At 35.9% G+C, this 23,611-nt stretch overlaps 1 protein-coding gene across 2 annotated transcripts in view; it reads left to right on the forward strand.

Moving 5' to 3' along the window:
- Positions 1-23,611, forward strand: part of spdi (sperm antigen with calponin homology and coiled-coil domains split discs) — a 179,299-nt gene that overhangs the window by 124,278 nt on the left and 31,410 nt on the right. For both annotated transcript variants that reach the window (XM_085950770.1, XM_085950771.1), the window contains exons 6-16: positions 125-334; positions 1,235-1,411; positions 2,060-2,203; positions 3,068-3,186; positions 5,177-5,336; positions 5,787-5,879; positions 6,113-6,237; positions 7,149-7,290; positions 9,717-9,875; positions 10,864-10,995; positions 12,304-12,441. In XM_085950770.1, the coding sequence (XP_085806896.1) occupies positions 125-334; positions 1,235-1,411; positions 2,060-2,203; positions 3,068-3,186; positions 5,177-5,336; positions 5,787-5,879; positions 6,113-6,237; positions 7,149-7,290; positions 9,717-9,875; positions 10,864-10,995; positions 12,304-12,441 (1,599 nt within the window). The remainder of the gene's footprint in view (positions 1-124; positions 335-1,234; positions 1,412-2,059; positions 2,204-3,067; positions 3,187-5,176; positions 5,337-5,786; positions 5,880-6,112; positions 6,238-7,148; positions 7,291-9,716; positions 9,876-10,863; positions 10,996-12,303; positions 12,442-23,611) is intronic.

The raw sequence follows: 23,611 nt of genomic DNA on the forward strand, positions 1-23,611 counted from the left end.
TATTTCTAAATTTTGAATTTTCACAGCGGCTTTTTTATTTTATTGTCTAGGTTAACTAGACAAAAATATGATAAATACGACGTGTATTATTATATAAAATTTTTAATGAATTGCCCTCTTTCAGGTGGAATACAGCTCAGCCGACGAACTGTCATCTTTAGGACCTCGCGGAGCTGTCTTCGAGCTGTCGGTGCCCTGCGTCAGGCTGCCATCTGCAGTTGTACCGAGCGCCTTGCCCGTGTCCAACGCGGAGCAGACGTGTGCCAGTCTTCCGCCCACATTGGTCGGGATCCCCCCTTCGCTGCACGATATCAACGGAGCTCTAGAACAAGAGGTATGTAATAAAAGAGCGTTGAATTATCCAAACTTTTGAAACAAGTAGAAAGATTTAAATTTATATTGCATTTCTTCCATTCACAATATGGAGATATTTTAACGAAAGCTGTAAAATGGAGTTGAACCAACTCTGGAACCCTCTGAATCCTTTAATTATTTTGCAACAGGAACCCTCAATTCCGCATTTTAAGAACCCCGAATAGGAACAATCCTTTAGGAATGTCAACTATCCATTGTTTTTTAATCTTTAATTTTGTTATATTATTGTGATCTACCACTTTTGGTCATCTTTTACTCATTATAGACTCAATTATTCTTACATAGTGTACATGCCGGGATAATTGGCTATTACTAAATTACATTTTGTTCATCGAACAATTCAATAATGGATTGTTTGTGAACCAGGCATCATTTACAGAAGATTAAAAACAGTTATGTGGAATTTATAATCGCATATTATTTAACTTTAAAATTAACCGGTTCTAAGCCTTCAGCAGAGTTTTCTCGCTCTATGAGGCCGTGATCGACAGGCCGTACATACAAATTTCTCGAGTTAACTCGTCCGACTTTAAACACAAATTACTAGCCACTGTCGATTGATTTGCATAATCCAAAAAATTAAACACACGGTGCCATCTGTTTGAATAATCATGAAATACTAAGCCACAAGTTATCAATATTATAGCGATTTTAGTAAGAGCTTCGCTCTACATTCAGCATGTGTCATTAAAAATCTGCGGCCTGTCAGATACTGCCATAATAATATTGTGAGGCATAGAATAGGTTAATTCAACTTGATTATCTATGCATCTGGATGCCTTTAATTCTTTGCTTATGTATAACGATTATACATATTAAACTCCAACATTACTGATTAATGATTCCATTTAATTCACAGCAAAGACTAGCAGACGCGGTGGCAGGCTCCCAGCAGACATTTGAAGAGCTGGAGGAGGTGAGAAGGAAGCTGGAAGGAGTTCAGAGGGAGAGGGAAGAATTAGAGAGGAAGGTTGCGGCCCTCATGGCGCAGACACAAGACATGGCCGACTTACGGAAGGAACTTGCCGACGTTAAGGTTTGTTGACTCACCTGACACTTCTTGACAACCTGGAGTAATTTAACTGGCAATGCGTTATCTGTATTTTGCATTGTCAGGGAAATCTTCTTATAAGGTGACCTGCGCATCTATTCTATACACAATACTACTATCGCCGACCATCAAGAGTAGTTTATCATATTTATGTATCAAGGTATTATAATTATTGTTAGCTCCAATTTTTGTCATATCGCCCATAGCATACCTAAACTATTATGGTTTGGTTAGGCAGGGTTTAATTAAATTTTAAAAACTAACCAGCACCATCTATCTGCAAATTGTATTATTAGTTCAATGAAAACAAATAAGTATATCTGCCAAAAATTAGTGTGCACTGTTTATGTCATATTTTAACAGCCTACCTCCACCCCTCGCCACTGCTGTAGAGAGACAATATTTGTAATAAATGATAGCAATACTCTGTTCGCAACGCGGTGACAATATGGACATCCACAGAAGGGTTGTTATCTTTTACTTGTTAATAATTTACCAGACGTGGCGATCCATGGTTTTAGAGATAGATGCTTTGCCACTACTCCACTGCGACGATGGTTTAGCCACCCCTTTATTCTTAAAGATTATATTATATAAATCAAGTAATTATACCATTTTTTTTTTGTAATACAGGCGGCAGGCGAACGCGCATCAGCGGAGAATGTATCACTCCGAGCGAGATTACGCGGCGTGGCGCACTCGCCGCTCAGTGATAACGAAAAACGACAACTCCTGCAGGACGCTGGACACAGCTCTGCACCCTGCTCCATGCCGACGGTTTGTCACAACTTCATTATAGACTCACCCATCTTATTCATTTGCTATAGAAATCTTTTTTTTAATATAATTGTTGTTGACCTAATTTTAAGTGTGAATTATTCATATTAAACTTTTGTTTATTCTACGATATTTGAGATATTTATATTTACATCTGTTTCGGGCTATGAACCTGTTGTCAGAACGATCCAAATATAACTAAAGCTAAAATTTTAATTACAAATATTTGTTCATGATTGCATAATACATATCATGTCAGAATGAGGTGGTGTATTCTTTGAAATTCTTCTGATAAGCCCCGTACACATGACAGTGGTGTAATGACATTTTATTGTATTTAGATAATTGATTTAAAGAGAATGCTTATGGGGGGAGTCAGGCATGAAGTTTGAACACTAGAAATGTCTATTTCTACAGATTTAACATATCTTTAACACATTCGCGGACACATGTTAGCTATTACATGTTATGTCAATGGACGTCCTGTCATATCACATGTCACAAAATACGACATTTATAGACGTCATATCCGCGAATGTGTTATTAAAAAGGTATCAACACAATTTTAAGAGAAAATCATTTAACAGTATGTCATATAGGTATTTATTAACCTCATCTTGTTCCATGAAGTTATGCTGTTGACCCTTGTCATATAGATTCACAGGTCCGTGAGTTGAATTTATAATATGACTATTCTCCATCTGTAACCCTTTAAATCTGGTAATAAAGCTTCTGCCTGTCATACCAAAATGAACTGCTGGACAAGATCCACACTGTAGCAAATACATGCCCTTCTGAAATGTATTTCTTTACTGTTTTTCAAAAGAGTTTCTGGTTTAATTTGATATATGACTTATATTCCAGGATTCTGACGGTGAAGCGATGACTCCAGAATGGGACAAGCACTCGTCAAGCTCTCTCAGCGAAGTCTCCGTTGCTTGTCTGCAAGATCGAATATTGCAGATGGAAGAAAATCATTACAGGTTTGGACGACACTTTTATTATTCTCCTATTAATTGATGTTAAAAATGAAGGGTTCTATGTCTTTTTAATTAATAATAATAATGGACCATATCCAAGTCGTCAGAGAAATCATAGAGCGGTACCAGGAATACAAACTGCCACTATGCATGGGTTTTATAGACTATGAGAAGGCGTTTGATTCGATAAAGAAATGTTCAATACTCGACGCACTCAGAAAACAAGGAATCCCTGGACGCTATATAAATATTTTCAATAATATATACAGTAGCGCAACAGCATCTGTAAATCTCCATAAACCATCGCGCAGATTTCCTATCAGCAAAGGAGTCCGACAAGGTGATACAATCTCACCTAAACTATTTACAGCTACCCTTGAAGACTTATTCAGGCAACTTGACTGGAATGACAAAGGGATCCCCATAAATGGAGAATACCTGAGTCATCTGCGCTTTGCCGATGACATAGTAATTTTCTCGCAAGACTCAGAAGACCTCCAAAGCAGAATGCAGGAACTCGCTGAAGTAAGCAACAAAGTAGGTTTGAAAATAAATGTAACAAAGACGAAAGTCATGTTCAACTGCTTTGCAGGCCAAAAAGAGATCCTCATCAATGGCACTCAGCTCGAACAGGTGAAAAGCTACATCTATCTGGGACAACAAGTATCTATAGATGGATGTATATTTGATGAAATTGTTCGCAGAGTAAAGCTAGGCTGGAGTGCTTTTGGCCGCCTGAATAATGTCTTCAAAAGTGACCTTCCACTGTGCCTAAAGCGCAAAGTGTTCAACCAGTGTGTGCTTCCCGTGATGACATATGCGTGTGAAACATGGACCCTAAGTAAAAGAGAGATCCAGAAACTTAGAGTAGCACAACGTGGTATGGAGAGGTGCATGCTGGGCATAACGCGAAAGGACAAAAAGAGGAATGAGTGGATAAGGAAGCAGACAAGGGTTTGCGATGTAATAGAGTTTATTAAAAGCCTTAAATGGAGATGGGCTGGACACATAGCTCGAAGAAGAGACAATCGTTGGACAAATCTAGTCATCCAGTGGTATCCAAGAAGTACAAAACGTCCACAAGGTAGACCTAGAGGCCGCTGGATCGATGAAATGATAAAGTTCTGCGGAAGTACGTGGCAACGCAATGCACAGGACCGAGAGAAGTGGAAGCAACTTGAAGAGGCCTTCATCCAGCAGTGGATAGATTCAGGCTGATGATGATGATGATGATGAATAATAATAACCAATTTAACTTTTATGGTTATTTTCATGATCGTGGTGGGCCCCAGGCCACCATCTTTGGTGGGTTCACCTACATATCGATTAGGTTAATGGCAGTCTGATGCTCTAAATCAGCATTTCCCAAATGGTATTCTGCAGAACTCAATGATTTTGCGAGGTAAAATTAAAGGTTACATAGTGATTTTTTGTATTTTTAATAAATTCACTTGAATTATTATCTATAAAGCACTGATCACGACCTCATTTTGTGGTACCTAGCCAAATAACATGCAACCCCTCGCCATATTGGATAAATAGACATTTTTATTAGTCGAGATACACACTAAAAATAATTATAAAATAAAATTCTACACGTAATTCACAAAATAGTGATTTTTTTTACTATGAGAGCAAATTTGTGATGCGTGTTTGTCTCGCTTAGTTGGTCGAGCCGCAACGCAAGGCCATCGCTGAGTCCGGGACCCCAGGCCGGAGCCCTGTCAGCCCACCTCCTCTTGTGGGGGGATCGTTGTTTTCCATTGTATTTTATTTTTAGGCCATCACCTCTTTTCCTCAAGATTTCGGGAGAAATTATTTACCACAATATTAAAAGGGACGATGGACTACACTTATTCTCGGAGCTCTTTCAGCAAATTTGAATGTCTGGTCATGCATCTCTCATCTCAATTTAGATTTTAGACAGTATGTGGCACGTTCAAGCTGAAAATTAACAATTAAATAACTGACGATAATGTTTTTTTTATTTTAGTACAAATGAAGAACTACAAGCTACCCTACAGGAGTTATCAGATCTTCAGAATCAGCTGTCAGAAGTGCAGGTGGAGAATGAGCGATTGTCGGAGGAAAAATCTGTGCTGCTCGAGTCACTGTGTCGGCAAACTGAGAAGCTCGAAGACTCCAGAACGAAGGTAAGAATGCGACGTACCTTTTGTAATCGATGCTACGGTATGTTGTTTTTACGATAGACAAGTAAATTCAATAATGTAATAATTATTCATGGATAATTAAGTCAACGTTAACTACATTCGTAATGAATTTTCATCTAGTAGGGGGTTATTTTCATGTTTTATTTAGTCCATTGTCGATTAGAAGTATTTTTCATATTGAATTACTCATAGATATCCAGTGTAAATATATAAGCTATTTTTATATTTTAATTATCAAAAATGCCGCAACCTTAACGAATCTTGTTTCACTTCTATTACTATACCGCTGTCATTGAGTCTTATGGCATGTTCTTGTTTCAAAGTAGTCCAATCGTCATTGGGACATTTACCTCGCATGTATGTTTGTTTGTTAACATTATTATCATTAGTGTTGGCTAGTGTAACATTTAGTATTGCATTATTTTCCCACAGGTGGACACATTGCAGGAACTTCTCTTGAGAGAAGGCGGCGAACAAGAGGCGTGCACCACGGAGAGAGAACAGAAACTTGTGTTAATATTGAAGGTAAAAGCATTCAAATGAAATTATACTGAACGGCGGCATCGTTGAAGAGTTGTTACTACAGTAAAACACTGTTAACTCGAAATTGACGCTACCGAAAATAGAAAAAAATTTACATTAAAAAAAACAGTAAAACTTAGTTTCCAACACAATTTCTTTCAATTTATTATCAGCGGTAACTTATGATTCATTCATTCATCGAATCAGTGGGAATTTAACGAAAATTTCAATTTCAGAGTGGTCAAGACGAACGGGAAGTCCTCCTCATCAAGCAGGAGGAGTTGAAATCGGAGAATCTGGAGCTGAGAGAGACCCTGGAGTCCACCGTCAAAGAAAATGAACGATTACACGAAAGAGTCATGTAAGTCACAGTTTTAACTATAAACACATCGCTTTACTTTGTACTAACTTACAGCGGCTTAGACCAGTGGCGAAGGGTGGAGGTAGGCTTTTAAGATCCGCCATAAATGGTGCACATTAAACTTTGTCAGTCATACGTATTTGTTTTCATTGAAATAAAACTACAATTTACAGATGGTGTTGGTTAGTTTTTTAAATTCAATTAAACCCTGCCTAAACTAAAACACAACAGTTTTGGTATATTTTGGGCAATACGAAAAAATTGTGCACAATTTTTCAAACTTATTTGTTTTCATTAAATTAAGAATACATTTTACAGGCGGTGTGGTTAGTTTTTCAGAATTTTAAAGTCCTATCTAAACCACACCATATTCCATAAAAAATATTCCTCTATCTATAAAATACCTAAAGTTATTTATGATTTAATGGGTACTGTTCGGTTATACGGAATACAGCGGAAAACGCATTTTGAAAATAGCCGAAAAGCTGGATTATTTGTTAGGTTAACCTAACCAAACCTAACCTAACCTAAACTAACCCAAACTAACAAATTATCCAGTTTATCGGCTATTTTCAAAATGCGTTTTCCGCTGTATTCCGTATAACCGAACAGTACCATTTAATGACATAATTTTAGATATTTTATTTTTTGACTGTTATCTACCATGGTTTTGATTAGGCAGGGTTTAATTGATTTTCAAAAACTAACCAACACCATATGTAAATTGTAGTCTTAGTTCAATAAAAACAAATACGTGTGACTAACAAAGTTTAATGTGCACTATTTATGGTGGATCTTCTACTGGCTTAGACTGCCCGTTGGAGTTAGGTAAACGATTCATAAACAGTAGTTACACATTTATCTGAAAACCTATGACGGCCTTTATTAATAATTGACTAAATATTTTGTAGGTCCATGGAGTGCACGATGGAAACCAACAGTCAAGAGTTGAAGCAGATGCACCAGGAGTTGGTCGGCGCTAGAGATTTGGCTGGAGCTCGTCAGACGCAGTTACAGCATGTTTCCGAACTCCTCGACACTGCCAACAACAAAGTGAGTGTTTATTGTCATATTGCGATTACCCTCACCTGAAGACGTGGATCAAAATTCACACCTTTGTTTAATGTGTGCTTGATCCAGAACAACAATTGAACGTGATGGGCGAATGGCTGACAACTATTCATTGTAAAGTGTGCGCGTGCTTAGGCGTTACCATACGGGTAAAGATACCAGCGCAGAAAATGTTCACCAATGACTTGCTAAAATAGCATTAATGTATTTTTCATTTTATGTAGTAAACGTTCATTTTTCTACGACTCCAAAACGTTTTTATTTATTAGAAAATATTTAATAAACTATTTCTTTTATACAACGAATAATTCACAAGATTTGAGAATGTAACATTCTTTACATTGAACATACATAATTAGGTCATCATCATCATCAGGGGCGCGACAACCCAGTGTGGGTCCTGGCCTCCTCCAACAGCTCCCTCCACCTGTCCCTATCCAGTGTGGCCGCTTTCCAATTTGGTACCCCCAGAATACGGCAGTCACTGGCAGCTCCATCTAACCAGCGAATCTTTGGCCTCCCTCTTCTTCTACATCCTATTGTATTGCTGGACATCACTCTCTTTGCCGGTTCATTGTCATTCATACGGTGCACATGACCTAGCCATCGCAGTCTCCCAATCTTAATTGATTGAACTGCGCTGCAATCTTCGTACAGCCCGTAGAGCTCAGCATAATACACAATTAGGTCACTTGATTTAAAACACAAAAACCGATAGGCAAAATTAACGCAATTTGAAAAGCATTACGTGTAAAAACTATTAGTTAATTTCGTCGATAGGATAGATAGGATGCCCGTAGCTTAATCGGTAAAGCACATGAAGCGCTTACTTCAAAAGCGGCTTAAACGGTTTTTCGAGTATTTTGAGTTGCATATATATTTTGATAAATATATTTGTCTACCATAGTATGGTCTGAGTTTTAATTTCAAAACTGCGAAATACGTCAATATTAATTATTAAAAATCTAACTTAAGGCCATATTCCATTGGCAGACGCACAGACCCAACCCGATCCAACGATCGACGCCAACCGTCGTCGCTAGCTATTTGCAATTACACGCAACGATTCAATCTCGTTGGTCCTTGATTTGATTGGTTAAAATAATACTAGTGTTGCTATTATTAAAAATATAGGTTGAGTGAAAACTAGATATTTCTTAGATTGGTGGCTACACTGAACGCATTCCCGCGCAATTTTACGTCAACAAAACTGAGCTGTCAGCTGTCAAACCTAGCGAGCATCAGATCTGTTAAAATTTATGCGGCCGTTTGACATTTATAGAAAGTTTGTATACTTATTGTTAATTTACATCATGAATAACTGGGCGAACTTGAATCTCCAAACCAATTGAGTAATTCGAATATCGAAATCGAATAATCCAAAGACTAATTTATTGTAGCGAGTATGGCTATATTTCAACTGGCTCAGGCGGTCAGGACTCGCCGTAAACGAAAACACTGGGTCAAAAGTTGGCTAACTGAAGAACAGCGTGATCGTCATTGAATATGGCGGATTTTTTTACGTTCCACACTATATCTTTGGCGTGTATTTATTCGACGAGGACTGTGTCCTACGATATTTTTTAAGTTTTCGCCATCTTGTAGTTGTTCAGTTGAAATCGACCAGTAGAATGAAATGAACGACCGTTTGCATGACTCAGGCGCATATTCGGCTATTTTCGTACGATTTCGGCAATCTTCGCTTGATAATGAAAGGATCGCACGACGGATAATAGAAAATTTTCCACTTTCGACCCGATCGCTCACGATCCTTGAAAACCATAGAGAATAGAGTTTGACAGTCGTGGCAGACGATCGGGCCAGACGCAATCTGCCAATGGAATATGGGCTTTAGTTTCAAAATCGGCTAAAACAGTAGTAAAAGATATTGCACAAAACCGTTTTAGCCGCTTTTGAAAGTAAGCGTTTCACATTGGCGCGAATCCAGCGGTTGTAGGTAGACAATAGAAAGATATTGTTCTTTTAATTAAATGAAATGTAAATTAATAATATGATTTACTTGGGATGAGGTCGCTTCATTGATCTTACTTATCAAAACAATAATAATCAATACATCTTCAACATTAAAATATATGTATCTAGGCATACAACATGTCAAAATGAAAATAATCTGGCAGCCAAGTCAAACAAAAGAAATCAAAATCGAATCCAAAATAATATGCAAACTTTATCAGCTGTTTTGAAAATTTAAAATTGGAATTGGCAGGAGGGGTAATTTTTGTAACTTTTTTTTTATATGCAGATGTCAGTTGGGATGAAGTAGGTAATGGAAATCAAACAAACATATTTTGACTTATATTATAAAGAAAAATGATCTCCATGAGGGGATAGCAGTTTATCAAATAACTGTCATAGACAATTTTATTAAAAAATACTTTTAATTTCAGATATCGATGTTCGAGAGCAGTAATTCAGGTGCAAGCAGTAGTCAGCAAACAATAGCATTGCAACGGCAGACGGAGCTCTTACAGGAACAATTGGCCGGTGCCAGGAGACAGCAAGACAGGCTTGCTCATCTGTGCTCACAGCTGCAAGAGGAAATCGCGGTAAGTTTTTTCTTATTTTCAAATTCATTCTCAATTTCATTGTCCTGAAATGCTGCTATCTGCTCTCTGTCCCATATTCATAGCGTATGGATCAGAACACTTGATTCCGAATTTTGATAACCCCCAACCGAAACATCTTAACCTGCTATGCCTTCAGCGAGTTTTCTCGCTCTATGAGGCAGGCTGTGATCGACAAGCCGCACATACAAATTTCTTAGTTATCTCATCCGACTTTAAACTGAAATTACTAACCACTGTCGATTGATTTGCATAATCCAAAAAATTAAACACACAATGACATCTGTTTGAATAATTATGAAATACTCAGCCACAAATTATCGGTATTACAACGATTGTAGCTTTGCCCATAGTAATACCATGAGGCATGGAAAAGGTTAAAAATGACATGGTTTCAGTATGTAATTCCATTGTCTTATTATTTTTAATCATCATTCAATCGTACAGCACCTCTATTCTAACATAATACGTAACTCCAAAGTCAATGAAAGACAGTGATAAAAATGCTATGACGCATTCCACTCAGCAAATTATCTCGAGGTAAGAACTTTTTAGTGTAACAGTTTTTAACAGCACCCTTGGTGCCTTGCTAACTAGATAGATGACACCAAAATTGTTATATCTTCGGATTCAGAGATTTTGAAAATTAATATATATCACAGCACTAGCGTCACTGAGAATGCGTGCCAAGTTATAGTTTACTAATAATAATTCTAACATCACTCCTGATCGTTGTAGATATATTTTTATTATAAAAAGCTTCAGTTTACGTAAATTGATAGATCCGTACACGACGGGAGTGTCAAATAAAATGATAAATTTGTGGGCGTTACTCATTTGAAAACGGAAGTGCGATTAGTTGCACTGGAGGATATTGTTAGTTCACAGTTTTAACACATGGACAAGAAGTTCTTGTTCGCCAATATGGTTGAATATTTATATTTATAACATGCCTTTTTTGTTTTCGCAGGTGACGAAAGCCAATGCGAAATCTGCTGTGACAGATTTAGAATTGCAGTGCGACCAATTGAAGCAAGAAAAATCAGCAGTGTTTACAGAGAATCAAAGTCTGCAAGAGGCTAACAGTGACTTGCAACTTCAGGTTAGTCTATTCACTATTTGTATTGTCTGTACAGGTTTTTACCATTCACTGTTCTTACATGATTAAATGTATGCCTCTTCGTAAATAACAATCAAATAACGGTAATAATCGGCAGCGGGTGCTGGCGCTATTCGAATATGGGAATGGCTGGAGTAACGTTCAATTCGATGTGGAATGTTTGAGACTCACAGCTACACTCAGTTATAACCAAGTTCGATCCTCACATTCTAACGGTGCAGCTTTACGAGTTTGGCTTGATAGTAGATGGGCCGAGTTGTGCCTACGGACATGACCACCAAGACGTTGTATACGTCCTCTGGGATTGCCCGCTTATGGAACCTGAACGAGCGTAGCTGTTTGCCAGGGTCCGTCCTCACACGGGCCCAATTGGCCACGCAGATCTGATAGCAACCGAGACCAACTTTGCAGCATTCAAGAAATCTGCAGTGTCATATGGGGAGTGGGATAGTTCGGACTCTTCTGTAGACTCATCAATTTCAACCCTTGACACTCAGTATGCGGATACACAGGGTGCTTAACGTCAGCGGACAGCAGAGCCAGTCCAAAATTTTTACTTACTTTACTTAACTTCCTTCTTTAAACACTACGGTGCATGGTTGCAGCATTAGTCCCGTGCGGCTCCATCTCGGGACGGAATGAGCACTTAAAATTAATTCTTTCAGACACGTTTATAGTGTCATGGCAGGCGGCCGTGCATATCCACGGTTGTATATGCATGACGGGTGGTGGTGGGAACTTTGGTGCAGTTTTACAGTTTCGCGTGGCATATTTTGTCAGTTGTCTGTGACTCTGCGTCCAGTCGAGCAGGATGCAAACTCCATGTCGAGTAGGTTATATTGAAGATTTATAGCCGCCATCTTTGTTTTGATTTTTCGAAACGAATGCTTAATATTTTGCTGAATGTGAGCTGGCCTAATATGTTAATAATATGTAATTACAATTTAATTCTATATTGAAATGCCATTTGACGATTCATCTCTTACCCAATCATTCCTGGATAACTCGTGTCCTGCATTTTCACTCATCACTGAAATGATTGCAGTTTTTAACAGACACGGGTAAAAAATAGTGAAGTTTGCTACGAATGAACCTGCAATGCGAAATGAATTCAGCTAATTTAAACAGTAACCCAGAAGTCCTTTTTTTCTCTAATCGAAAAGGTTTTTTTCAACATCTACAATACACCTATCCTTTCTTCTTTTCAATTATTGTAATAATTGAAATGTCGTCGGTCATCTAGGTTTTGTAATAAAAAGCTCGTTACTAATGAGTAATTATTTACTGTAGTGCCAGTGCCTGACGGAAGAAAGGCGCTCATCCCAAAGCGCACTGTCGGAGGCCCAGAGAGCCACCACTGCATCAGAGCAACGGAACAGGGAGACGCAGGCCAGGCTGACTATTGAAATCTCTGAAAGGGAAAGAGATGTGAGTATACAATCCCTTATTTATTTGTGTATTATCTTCGAGTCTTTTAATCTTACCCTCGTCATTTTCTTCATCTTCAATATTTGGAACAGTGCCTTGCACAAAAACATTCAACTTGACACCAAGATAATCCCAATTCGTAAATGTTGGTGAAGTTGTATTCACTCCTATGCACAAGCTCAAATTACATTGGCAAATTTTTATCCAATTCCCAGATCCCGGACAATTTTAGATATGTTTGAATCCCGGGATTAGTACACATAATCCCGAAACCTTCGGGATTGATTTTTTATCAATCACAATCAATTAGTATATGAGGCGTCTAATTACAAAAAGCGACAGCTCCACAATTCGAAATTTGTGGGAAACAACGTTTTTATGTTTCAAGCTTAAATTATTTGTTTTAACGGGAGAATTTTTTTTCCATTGTATTCTATGGCAAAATTAGAACCAAATGGCAATTTGTTTTAGCCGATAAACTCTTAAATGTAATAAATATAAGCAAAATAAAATTGGAGGTGGCGCTTCTTGTAATTCACTTTAAATTTTTATCCGCATAAGGCACATATTTCCGTGGCACTGTCACGAGTACGCCACATGCTACAGCATGGCTAGGAAACAATTGGTACAGATTAAATAATTTATTTTTTGTATTTTAACTGAAAAGTAATATCTTTACAGTAAATAGGATTGTATTTATTGATATTATCATACAATAATTATTAATGTATTAGTAGAATCTGTAAAGAGAGAGTAAACAACAAAGGGGTGAACAAATAAAAGTTTCAAAATCAGATAGGTTTATAGGTATATTATAGTGCATCCACCCAAAAAAAAGCATTTTAGGTAACATAATCACATTGAAATTAGAACTTATTATAAAATAAAGAATGACATAAGTATAACATTGTAGGAACATAATCACATTAAAATTAGAAGGTAAAATTGGAACTTATTATAAAATACAAAATGACATAAGTATAACATTGTAGGAACATAATCACATTAAAATTAGAAGATAAAATTGGAACTAATTATAAAATACAAAATGATATAAGTATAACATTGTAGCAACATAATCACATTAAATTAGAAGATAAAATTGGAATTTATTAAAAAATACAAAATGACATATAACATTGTAGGTACATAATATAATCACATTGAATTAGAAGATAAAATTGGGACTTAATAAAAAATACAGAATGTCATAAATTAATGGAAACAAATCATACTCTTCCTTCAGTTTCTTCCATTCGCTCACAGACTTCGTCGTCATTGTCCAAGTTTTCACTTGAAGTTCCATTATTAGCGTTTGACGTTTCAATGTCACGATAAAATCTCAGTAGCTCAAGATTTCGCCAATCATCGCCATAATGTTTCTTGAGAAGGTTGGCGACATCTTTTATTTTTTCTTTTTTAACTCCAACACCAGCACGGACGAGATTTGGCTCAAAATTTAAATTTTTACCTTGTATGTTTATATAGCCCTTTGAATTTATTTCTGACCGATAGTTCTCTTCGCCTTGTACTGCCACATTAGATTCTTGGCGGTAAAGAAAGAACCTTTTTGTGGGATTAAAGCGAAAATGCCACTTTCCAGGAGGCTTAATGCATTGAGCTACCGCTTGCTTCCAATTCCAAATTGGGACTTGCGTACCAAGATGCCATACTGTACCATGATTTTGTAGCACATCAATGTATTCACTGGGTGCAACAATGGTGTCCTTTTTTCGTAATTCTTTTTCTACCTTAGCAAAGACTCGATCGGGAGGTAGAAAAGAATGGCCGACGACAGGAAATATAATTTCCATTTTCTTTACTGCGGTCGGTGCAAAGCTCAAAAGCCATTTCATACACATTCCAATTAACGTGCTATTTTTATTCTGCCCGCCACAGCCGTCGGCGAACATGCGTATCGTATGGATTCCTAATAATCTACTTTCTGTTAATTTACCTAATACAAAAAATACCGCACTGGCTATTTCATTAGAACCTTTTTGGGATTCTGACTCATACCAACAAAACGTATACACGTTGTCTCGTGTTAGTTTCGACTTCGAACTACCGATCACTACTGTAAAGTTATAAAGGTTATATTGGCGACTAAAATATGCAGCTTGATCGGGTAGCTTAGGCAAAGCCATGTTTTTCTGACAATCAAACGAAATCGTCAAGAGGCCATCGTTGCATTCTTGCAGCATATTGTAAAATGACTTAGCTTTTAAAATGTGAATACGATGCTCGGCCATCAAAATACTTCGACGTTCTGAATCCGTTGTAGTTTTTATTTTCTCAGTCAATTCAGTACACCGAGAGCAAACGTCCACTTTTGGGCTGCCAAATCCAAAATTATAACGGGAGTTAAACTCCCGGCGGAAAAAACATTATTTTACATTAACATTAGCCTCTGCCTGTATGTTATACATACTCCACATCTTTTTAATGTTAAGTTCAGGACTTAAGTAAACCCGTTGGCTGCTTTTTGAGCGGCAATAATGAGGCTCGGAAGCTTTAAATGACTCTATAAATTTGTGTACGCTGGCCCTTTTCCCGTCAAAATAGAAAGCGCGATGGTCTCCTCCACGTCTTTCAACCGCCAAAGATCCATGTGATTCAAATGATCTCTTTATGACCCTTGAAATTCGGTCCTTTTTAATTCCAAGTACGTACATGAAGCAAGATTTACATACTTTTACTTCAGACCGCGGATGGATTTTTGGTATAAAATAGTTACAAGACATGTTTCTTGTGAGATTGCTATCCGAATTTTTAGGGCGACGTCTTTGGCACAGATTTACACGGGAATATTTTAATATCAAATTGTCTTGACATAGCTTTTCTGTTTTTGAGTAAAACATGGAATGGAACGCCAGCAAGTCATCGATGGTCAAGGTGCCACATTTAAGGGCCCTAGTATTGTGGTTGCACGGTGGGAGACCCGGCAAAATGGTGGGGGTGTACCTAAAAAAAAGAAAAAAAATATTTTAAAATGAATATTATCTTATTTGAGGCCACTGATTAAAGATCAATTGAACCGGATGAAATCGACCCTAATAATAATTAGTCATGTGAATTAAGTACTAAAGATTATTTTATTGAATTGTGTATCCACCAAGTTACAGACAGTTAATATGATAATATGCAGATTAGTAGACAATACTGATTATTTTTAAATTAAAATCTTTATATTTAATCCTTGGGTGCAATTATTTACCATTCATAACAATGTCCCGCCAACAATGAATTACAAATTACTCAAAATATAATACAAGTTTGAGATTTAAATAAAAACAAGTCAGTATTTTTGCGGTCACACTGTTGACGGCATGCAGTACAAAATGTAATTACCTCATACGCCGCTCCTGTTCTTTCTTCCACATTTCTTTGTTTTGTTTTCGCTTCCTAGTTGCTCCATTGATTGATGGTGTTATATTTTGCATTAAGTCACTCATTATGAATAAAAATATAGCACTGTAAATACGACGATGAACTGTCACTTTGAGGGCAATCCTAACAACTGACGGGAGACGCCATTTTCAATATTGAACGTTCCCTTATTGGTTCACTTAAACACGCGCGAAATCAACCAAGATTTAAATAAAATGAAACACGGAGTTGGCGCTTTTTGTAATAAATCGACAATTAAAATATTTTTTTTCGTAGGGTTTTGTCGTGTTTTGGAATTTATAGATCAATACATATTGTGTAAAATTACACAAAGAATACGTGCATATTTTTATCTCGATTTTGACCAAATGTGGAGTTATCGCTTTTTGGAATTAGACGCCTCATATGTATAACAACAAAATGCCATCAAAATCTTATTTTTGGTCAGAAGTGCAGCTGGCTGGTTTGCAGATTAAACAGTCGAGATATAGAGCTTAGAGAGGCCTTTTCAAGAGTGAATCGATTAACTATTGGTGAGAATGATGATAGTGAGTAGAGGTGAGTTAGAAATACTGTCACCAGTTTGTGTACTCAAGTCTCGGCTTGATACTACCCATACTCAGTACGTGTGGCCCAATAAACTTGTTGGAAGTTCGAGCGCATGCGATGAGATCATCACCGCGACTCGCTAGTTGATACTGTTGGTAGACCTTCAATACTATTGACATTAAATGCGCGCGAGCGAGATAGCATAATACATGTATGTCGAGCCGTGATATACTCAACTGTTATTGGCGTTATTGCTTTCCCTTTCTCCCCAGTTGTAAAGTCGGTATAGTGAAGGACAGAAACGGTGACAAGTTCGTTTTATTATAATAATATGGAGTTAGTTTTAGTTCCAGTTGAGATAGGTATTTATGCTTCTATCTGGTTTCGTCACGTTGAGTTTCTCGATTTTTTAGTGTTCTAATAAGAACTTATAAAATGAATTCAAATTTTATGCGTGATTGTGTAAATGGATAATAATTAAATATATAAACAATTTGTGTAAAAATGGCTTCTAAAAAGTCAAGTACGCCAAACGCTCTGTTAAAAGTATTTTGGAATAAGTTTAGATACTAGGTATTTTTTTATACTGGTAGTAAGTATACTAAACTTAGTCTTCAAAATCGACCAGTTTTCCCACCTCTAGTCGATATATAGACTTTAGAGAGGCCTTTTTGCAAGAGTGAGTCAATCCACTATTGGTGAGAATGATGGTACAGGCTTGTCATAAAAAATATGGAATCCAGGTCAATTATTGATGTGCGTTGGAGAGAAAGTGGCTATGCTAACAAAACGCACACCTGTAGAATTTTAATTGATTTGGATAACACTCTGATGCGATGCGGTTATGATATCATCTCGGGAAAATACAAATCTTAATCATATATGGTAAACCCAAAGTAGGCACGGGTCGTTAGAGAAAGTGATTTATTCACAGCGGTATAATTTTTGATATAAAATAATTATTTTTTTACTCATGACTGGATATCGTTGTTCTACCTTGAATTCCTCCCCCATTGTTACGTTATGCTTTCTTAATATTTTACCGTCCTGTCTAAATTAGGTAAATCACACTTTTGAACTCCCCCCATTCATTAAAAAATATTTTTTTATATTCGCCAAAAATGATCGATTTTGGTAGGTACTATAATGATCTCACTGAAAATTTTCTCCTCCTAAAACCCTCTAACAGAAGATGTCAAAAGACGAAACCTGGGTCGCAAAAAAGTACTCAAATGGAATAGTACAAAACTTAAATTTTTATTTATTAACTATTAATAAATGTAAAATATTAGTAAATATTCCACGTAAGTGTGAAGTTCGATAGTTTTGCAAATTGCAAATAGTTCTGAAAATATGACGTAGTTAGAGTGACACCGAGCGAGAGAAAACGATGCAATAGGCTTCCGGAAATAATAACGGTAACAATAATTAAATTTACCCTTTTTAATTCGTGCGCAGTAGAAGATATTGCAAGCTGCACAGTTTCAAGGTTAAGGCCTTCCGCTCACAAGAATACTCAAAAAAGACAAAACTAAAACTAAAATTCCAGCCAGTATCTAGATAATGTAATTTTCAAAGGCGGCTCGGCTCGCTCACGGCAAGACTAGAATTTCTGTTTCAAAACGTTCACTACTAAATTGAGGAGACACGACATGCTAATCTCCCAGTCTCTCAGTTTCCAGTCTCCAACAGTGGTACCAATATCAGTAGATTCGGTGAAGAATCATTTTTTCTTACCAAAATTGGTAGCACTGAACTGAACAAGCAATAACAAGTCTAGACGTCAAAAGTTAAAGATGGGCAAACCGATTTTTAATTTAAAATTTGTGGCAGATGTTGAGAAATACTCCTGCTTGTATAATTACAGGCTGCCAGAATATTCCCGTAAAGATATCTTAAAAAAAGCTTAGAATGAAGTAGGAAAGACAATGGGTTTGACAGTTTGAGGTTATGAGATTATTATTGCAAATAGGTTTGAGTAGGGCCGTGTGCGAAGCGTCAGTCATTGGCCAGTTTATGAGTTCCATCAGCAACCAGTTCATCGGATTTTAGTTTCTCCATGAGCGAAAGGCCTTAGGGTTGTATGCATGAGATTCCCAAATACTTTATAGGCTAAATACTGCTCATTTGTATGCATGAGTGCAAATGTAATCCGTTGGTTAGCGACGTTACGATCTGACATCATAATGTGTCATGGCGTCCATATAATGGTGAACTTGTAAAATTTCATTCCCCGATCATTAATTTAAAATTTTTAAATTGTAAATGTGTCTGAAAGTGTGCGAACGGTACCATATAAATTTAATAAGTATAAATGAATAATTATTATGAACTTTAAATAATTTATCAGTTATTTTATCACATTTATTTTATAATTCTTCTGTACGAAAGGATAGAGTATTCCCAGTAAACATTTCCATTTGGTGGCAATACATACAGTTATATTATGACTAACTTCACTTCTATTATGAGAAACTATATAAGTGAAAAATATGTCAAAACGGAATAAGAATAAATGAATGAATGAAATGAATAAACAGCACGACTAGGAACTGTTTTTAAAGTTCGCAAATGTTTTACAGAGTCTACAAAATGAACGAGGGCCTCAAGCAAACGTTTGTTGTAATGAATGCATTATTAAAATGACATTTGAAAGTGACATATAAAGCAGCCATTTTGAATGACGTGTGACGTCAGATTGCTTACGTCACAAACAGTGCTATACGCTATATGGTGGAAAATCGGTTAAATAGCTTATAAAGAATTTCGGAATCTCATACATATGGCCCTTAGTTGCTTCACTATAGGAATAAGTTAGATGTTTGAATCATGTTTCATACGTAAATAGGTATTTGGTGATGTGAAAACTGCTACTAACTAATTTTTTAAATTATATATGCCACTTGTACTCATTTAACCGACAACACCTCAATTATTATTCATATATTTTTTTATCGAATATTACCGTAACGTTATTATTTGGGATTGGTGATTATATTTTGGAATCAATTATTATGATTCATCAATACATTCTATACTGATCCACCTTGTAGTTGTACCTGCGTTATGCAGATATGCTAGTGACTCATTAACTGGTTAGTATTAGTGTTAAATTAAACTGTTAACATTGTAATACCTCATATGTTGCAACTATGTCAAAGTTTAATATTGAATTAATTAGATAATTAAATTTTATTTATATTTAAAGAAATTATATTATGTATAAGTATATAATACACAGGGAACTCAGAAATAATGGGAACTGAAATACCTAACGGGTAAGGAGTAGCAGGTAACCGATCTCGAGTAAGGAATATTCCGGGATAAACTTAAATATATACTGACTGAAATGAATACTGACAACTGCTTTCGGTTTATGCGTTGACGTATTTCACACACTATTACACGTCGACTGTGTTTAGGAAAAAGGGCGTAACCCTCACAGAACAAATTTTACAGCAGAGGCAAAAAACGTTTTTTGAGAGATTTTAGCTTAATATTTAAAAATAAAATAGGCACAGACATTAGGTGCATGACGATTGATGATTTAGTGTATTTTCGATCTAATAATAAATTATAGAAGTTATTACAGAAAAATCATTAAAATTGAGGATAAATGCTTTTTTCCATAAATTTTAAATTAATTAACCTCAATTAAAACCTGAATTTAGATCATAATTCGGCATTTCCGGCGTACTTCCTTTTTACAGAACGTGTATTTAGTTGTATATATAGTTGATATCTAATAAAAGCACTTTTCGAAAAATCGAGGGTTACGCCCTTTTTCTTAAACACAGTCGATGGTGCATAATGCGTGTTTCATTTTCGTAGGACACTGACACATTCAAAACCCTGCATCAAAATGTAGTGTATTGAATATTGCCTATCTATTTATTATCTGTTCTGTGATAATACAGATGGTCCGCGACTTTCGTACATAATCGGTACCTACCTGAAAATGTGTACGAATGTTGTACGATTGCTACATACAATCTTTTAACTCAATGGCCACTGTATGAAAACATAATTGGCAATCTATGCATTATTCAAATCGAATTGCCAATTATTTATTTACATGATTTCCTTTATTAATTTTTATTGACAATGTCAGTACAATAATAATTATACATTCAAATTACATTTTGATTGTTGGTCGGTATTGATTTAAAATTTAAAAATTAAAATTGCTCACCCGTTCTCGTTAGCCAAGACCGTTTTGGAATGAAATGTCATTAAAGAGTTTTATTACTGTAATAACAGATGATAGTTGTAGCGAAGCGTGGAGGTAGGCTATTAAGATCCGCCATAAATAGTGGACATTAAACTTTTGTAGTCATACGTATTTGTTTTTATTGAACTAAGACCACAATAATTTACAGATGGTGTTGGTTAGTTTTAAAAAATCAGTTAAACCCTGCCTAACCAAACCGTAATAATTTTGGGCGACAAAATTGTGCACACTTTATCATTCATACTCATTTGTTTTCGTTGGATTAAGAATACATATTACACATATTAGCCCTGCCTAAAGCAAACTATAATAGATAAAAAGTATTATTCTATCTATAAAATATCAAAAGTGATGTATGATGTTATTGCATAATTTTAGATATTTTATAGATAGACGAGTATTTTTTGACTATTGTCTATTATGACTTGGTTTTGCAGGGTTGTATTGAATTTTAAAAACTAACCAACACCATCTGTAAATTGTGGTTTTAGTTCAATAAAAAAAATCTGTATTACTGACAAAATTTAATGTGCACTATTTATGGCGGATCTTAACAGCCTATCTCCACCCTTCACCACTGGATAATAGTATGCACGTATAATTTAATAATTGATGACTACTACGTACGTATTTTATCAGTGCGTATTGCGTTGTTTTGTTAATCTGTCATCGACATCAAAATAATGTTTTTAATATTGGAACTGCGCAGAAGTCTTCACAATTTGAAAAACTATATATTAATTCTAAGGTTGTGATCAAATTGAGATGCATGTCACGTCACTGTCACGCTGTCTTTGCGACAAATTTAGTCTATGGTTTCGTCTTTTTGCAGATTTTGAACGATCGCCACCTCTCTAAATTCAATTATAGATAGTGCCAACTCTAACGGTGTCTACGCCCACGGTGGCCGCGCGGCATAAGCGTTGGACTATAAAGCCGTGGGTCCCAGGTTCGAATCCTGGGTCTGGCAAGTACACATATTGTTTTTCAATTTGTGTGTGTCAGGGTATGGACCTAATAGGTTGAGCAAGTGTCTGACATCCATTTCTCGTAAAAAACAAAATCTGTCAATACAAACCTCCACTCTGTGGAGGCCCATATGATCCTATCAGGACCGGACATGGTCGAAAGAAGAATGTATTAGGGCATTTTCGCCAAAGTTTGTACATTGCGTTTTTGGCATGTCCCATGACTTTGATTGATTTTTTCATAGTTATTATATTATAAAATATTGAAAAGTTATGTATTTTTAACATGCAAATTTATTAATTTACTCTATTCAATCAGTTAAATACAACTATCTGACCTGTATATATTTTTAATTGATTATTTAGATCGAAAGGTAGTGCGTTTTTACCATGTCCCACCCCTAAATTCAAATAAACAAAGTCTGATTTCGTCATTAATTTTGAGTGTGTAAAATTAAATTCGTAGTGTTTTCAACAGCTTACATTATATATTTTTGGAAAATATATAGTTTTTTTGTAAATTTGTACCAATATTGAAAAAAATCACGTTTAAAGTGTGTCCCAGGATATTTGAAAAAGTGGAACTCCACATTCCGTTACCACGATTTTAGCATGAAGGCGAAAAATTTTCATTATAAATATGTTTTTTTTAATGTAGCAACATTTTTGTATAACACTGATCGCCATGTACAATTTAAATTGTTGGTGTGTGTCGGTATCGCTATCGGAACAGGTTGCTTTCTGGGTTGGTCATTTAAGAAGTTCCACTACTGTTACCACGATTTGTAAGGTAAGAAATCACATATTTCTATTTCACATACTATACATATGGAGCTTATCTTTCATACTACAGATATAATAAAACATATCGCAGGTTTAACAATAAAACTAAGCTAAATTTTGGCTTCAAACACTTCTGAAACAGAATCCGTTACTTCCATTCCGAAACTATATTGGTGGTAACGTATATGTGGAATGTAAAAGTAACGAAATGGCATGCATAAAGTTGGGTTTACAGTGTGTGTTTAGTTCTTCATAGATTATAAAAAGTTTTATTTTGTCTGTTCGTATGAAAAACAAAAATATTTTCATTAAAAAATATAGAAAATAACCTGACTATAATATAATAATATAATAAAGATTAAAAAAGTATGTGATATGTCTGAATACGCAAAAATAGCGCACATAAAAGTATGGAGATAAAAAAAAACAACAGAAGGAAAAGAAAAAACACCAGACTGAAATAATTGCGAGACAGGCACTGGCTCTGTCATACTCTTTCTGTTATACGCCACCAAAATTTTAAAACTTCTCCATACATTTTAGGCATAGAAATTTATAAAAATGTATGAAAAAGTATTTTTTTGTCACGTTTAACAGAAATGTGTACTCGATTAGATTTAATACCTAGAACTGTAGGTATTCACGAAATGTCAGAAAAGTACGTCTTGATTACAATCAACCTGTATAGCTACATTTTATGTTGATGAATACAATTAAATTTCAAGACAACATACAGTCGAACTTGGTTATTACGAGGAAGATGGGACCGACTGAATTTGCTTGTTATAAGCGTTACTCGTTATATCAGAGAATAGGTATTTTTAAATGAGCATGTCACATTACACAAAAAGTCGAAAATAAAAAATTTGGAAACCATCGTAAAAATCCCCGAAACGAGCATGGCATTCATAAACTACAAAATAAGATGTTTATTGTAATTAACGCTGGTAGGTACCTACGGACTTCACAAACCTTGGATTTTTCAACCATATGCGTGGATACTTTTTTATTATTGTCGGCGAAACACCAATAAGGTAGGTACTTAGACACTTTACTAGTGTCATAAACGTAATCCGACCCCGGCGGCATCCTGTCCAATCGGATTTTATTGCTTAGGGTCGAAATGTTTTAAAACGATCGACACATTAACAGTATTTTAGCTCGGTATATCGGATAAGTTGCTCGTTATAACAGTGAAAAAAAATTAAATGTATGGCGAAAATCATAAACTAAATGTCAACAAATGTTT

This window comes from Rhyacophila brunnea, unplaced genomic scaffold, assembly GCF_057557595.1.
Source record: "Rhyacophila brunnea isolate RB1 unplaced genomic scaffold, BYU_Rbru_1.0 scaffold_23, whole genome shotgun sequence".
Lineage (NCBI taxonomy): Eukaryota > Metazoa > Arthropoda > Insecta > Trichoptera > Rhyacophilidae > Rhyacophila > Rhyacophila brunnea.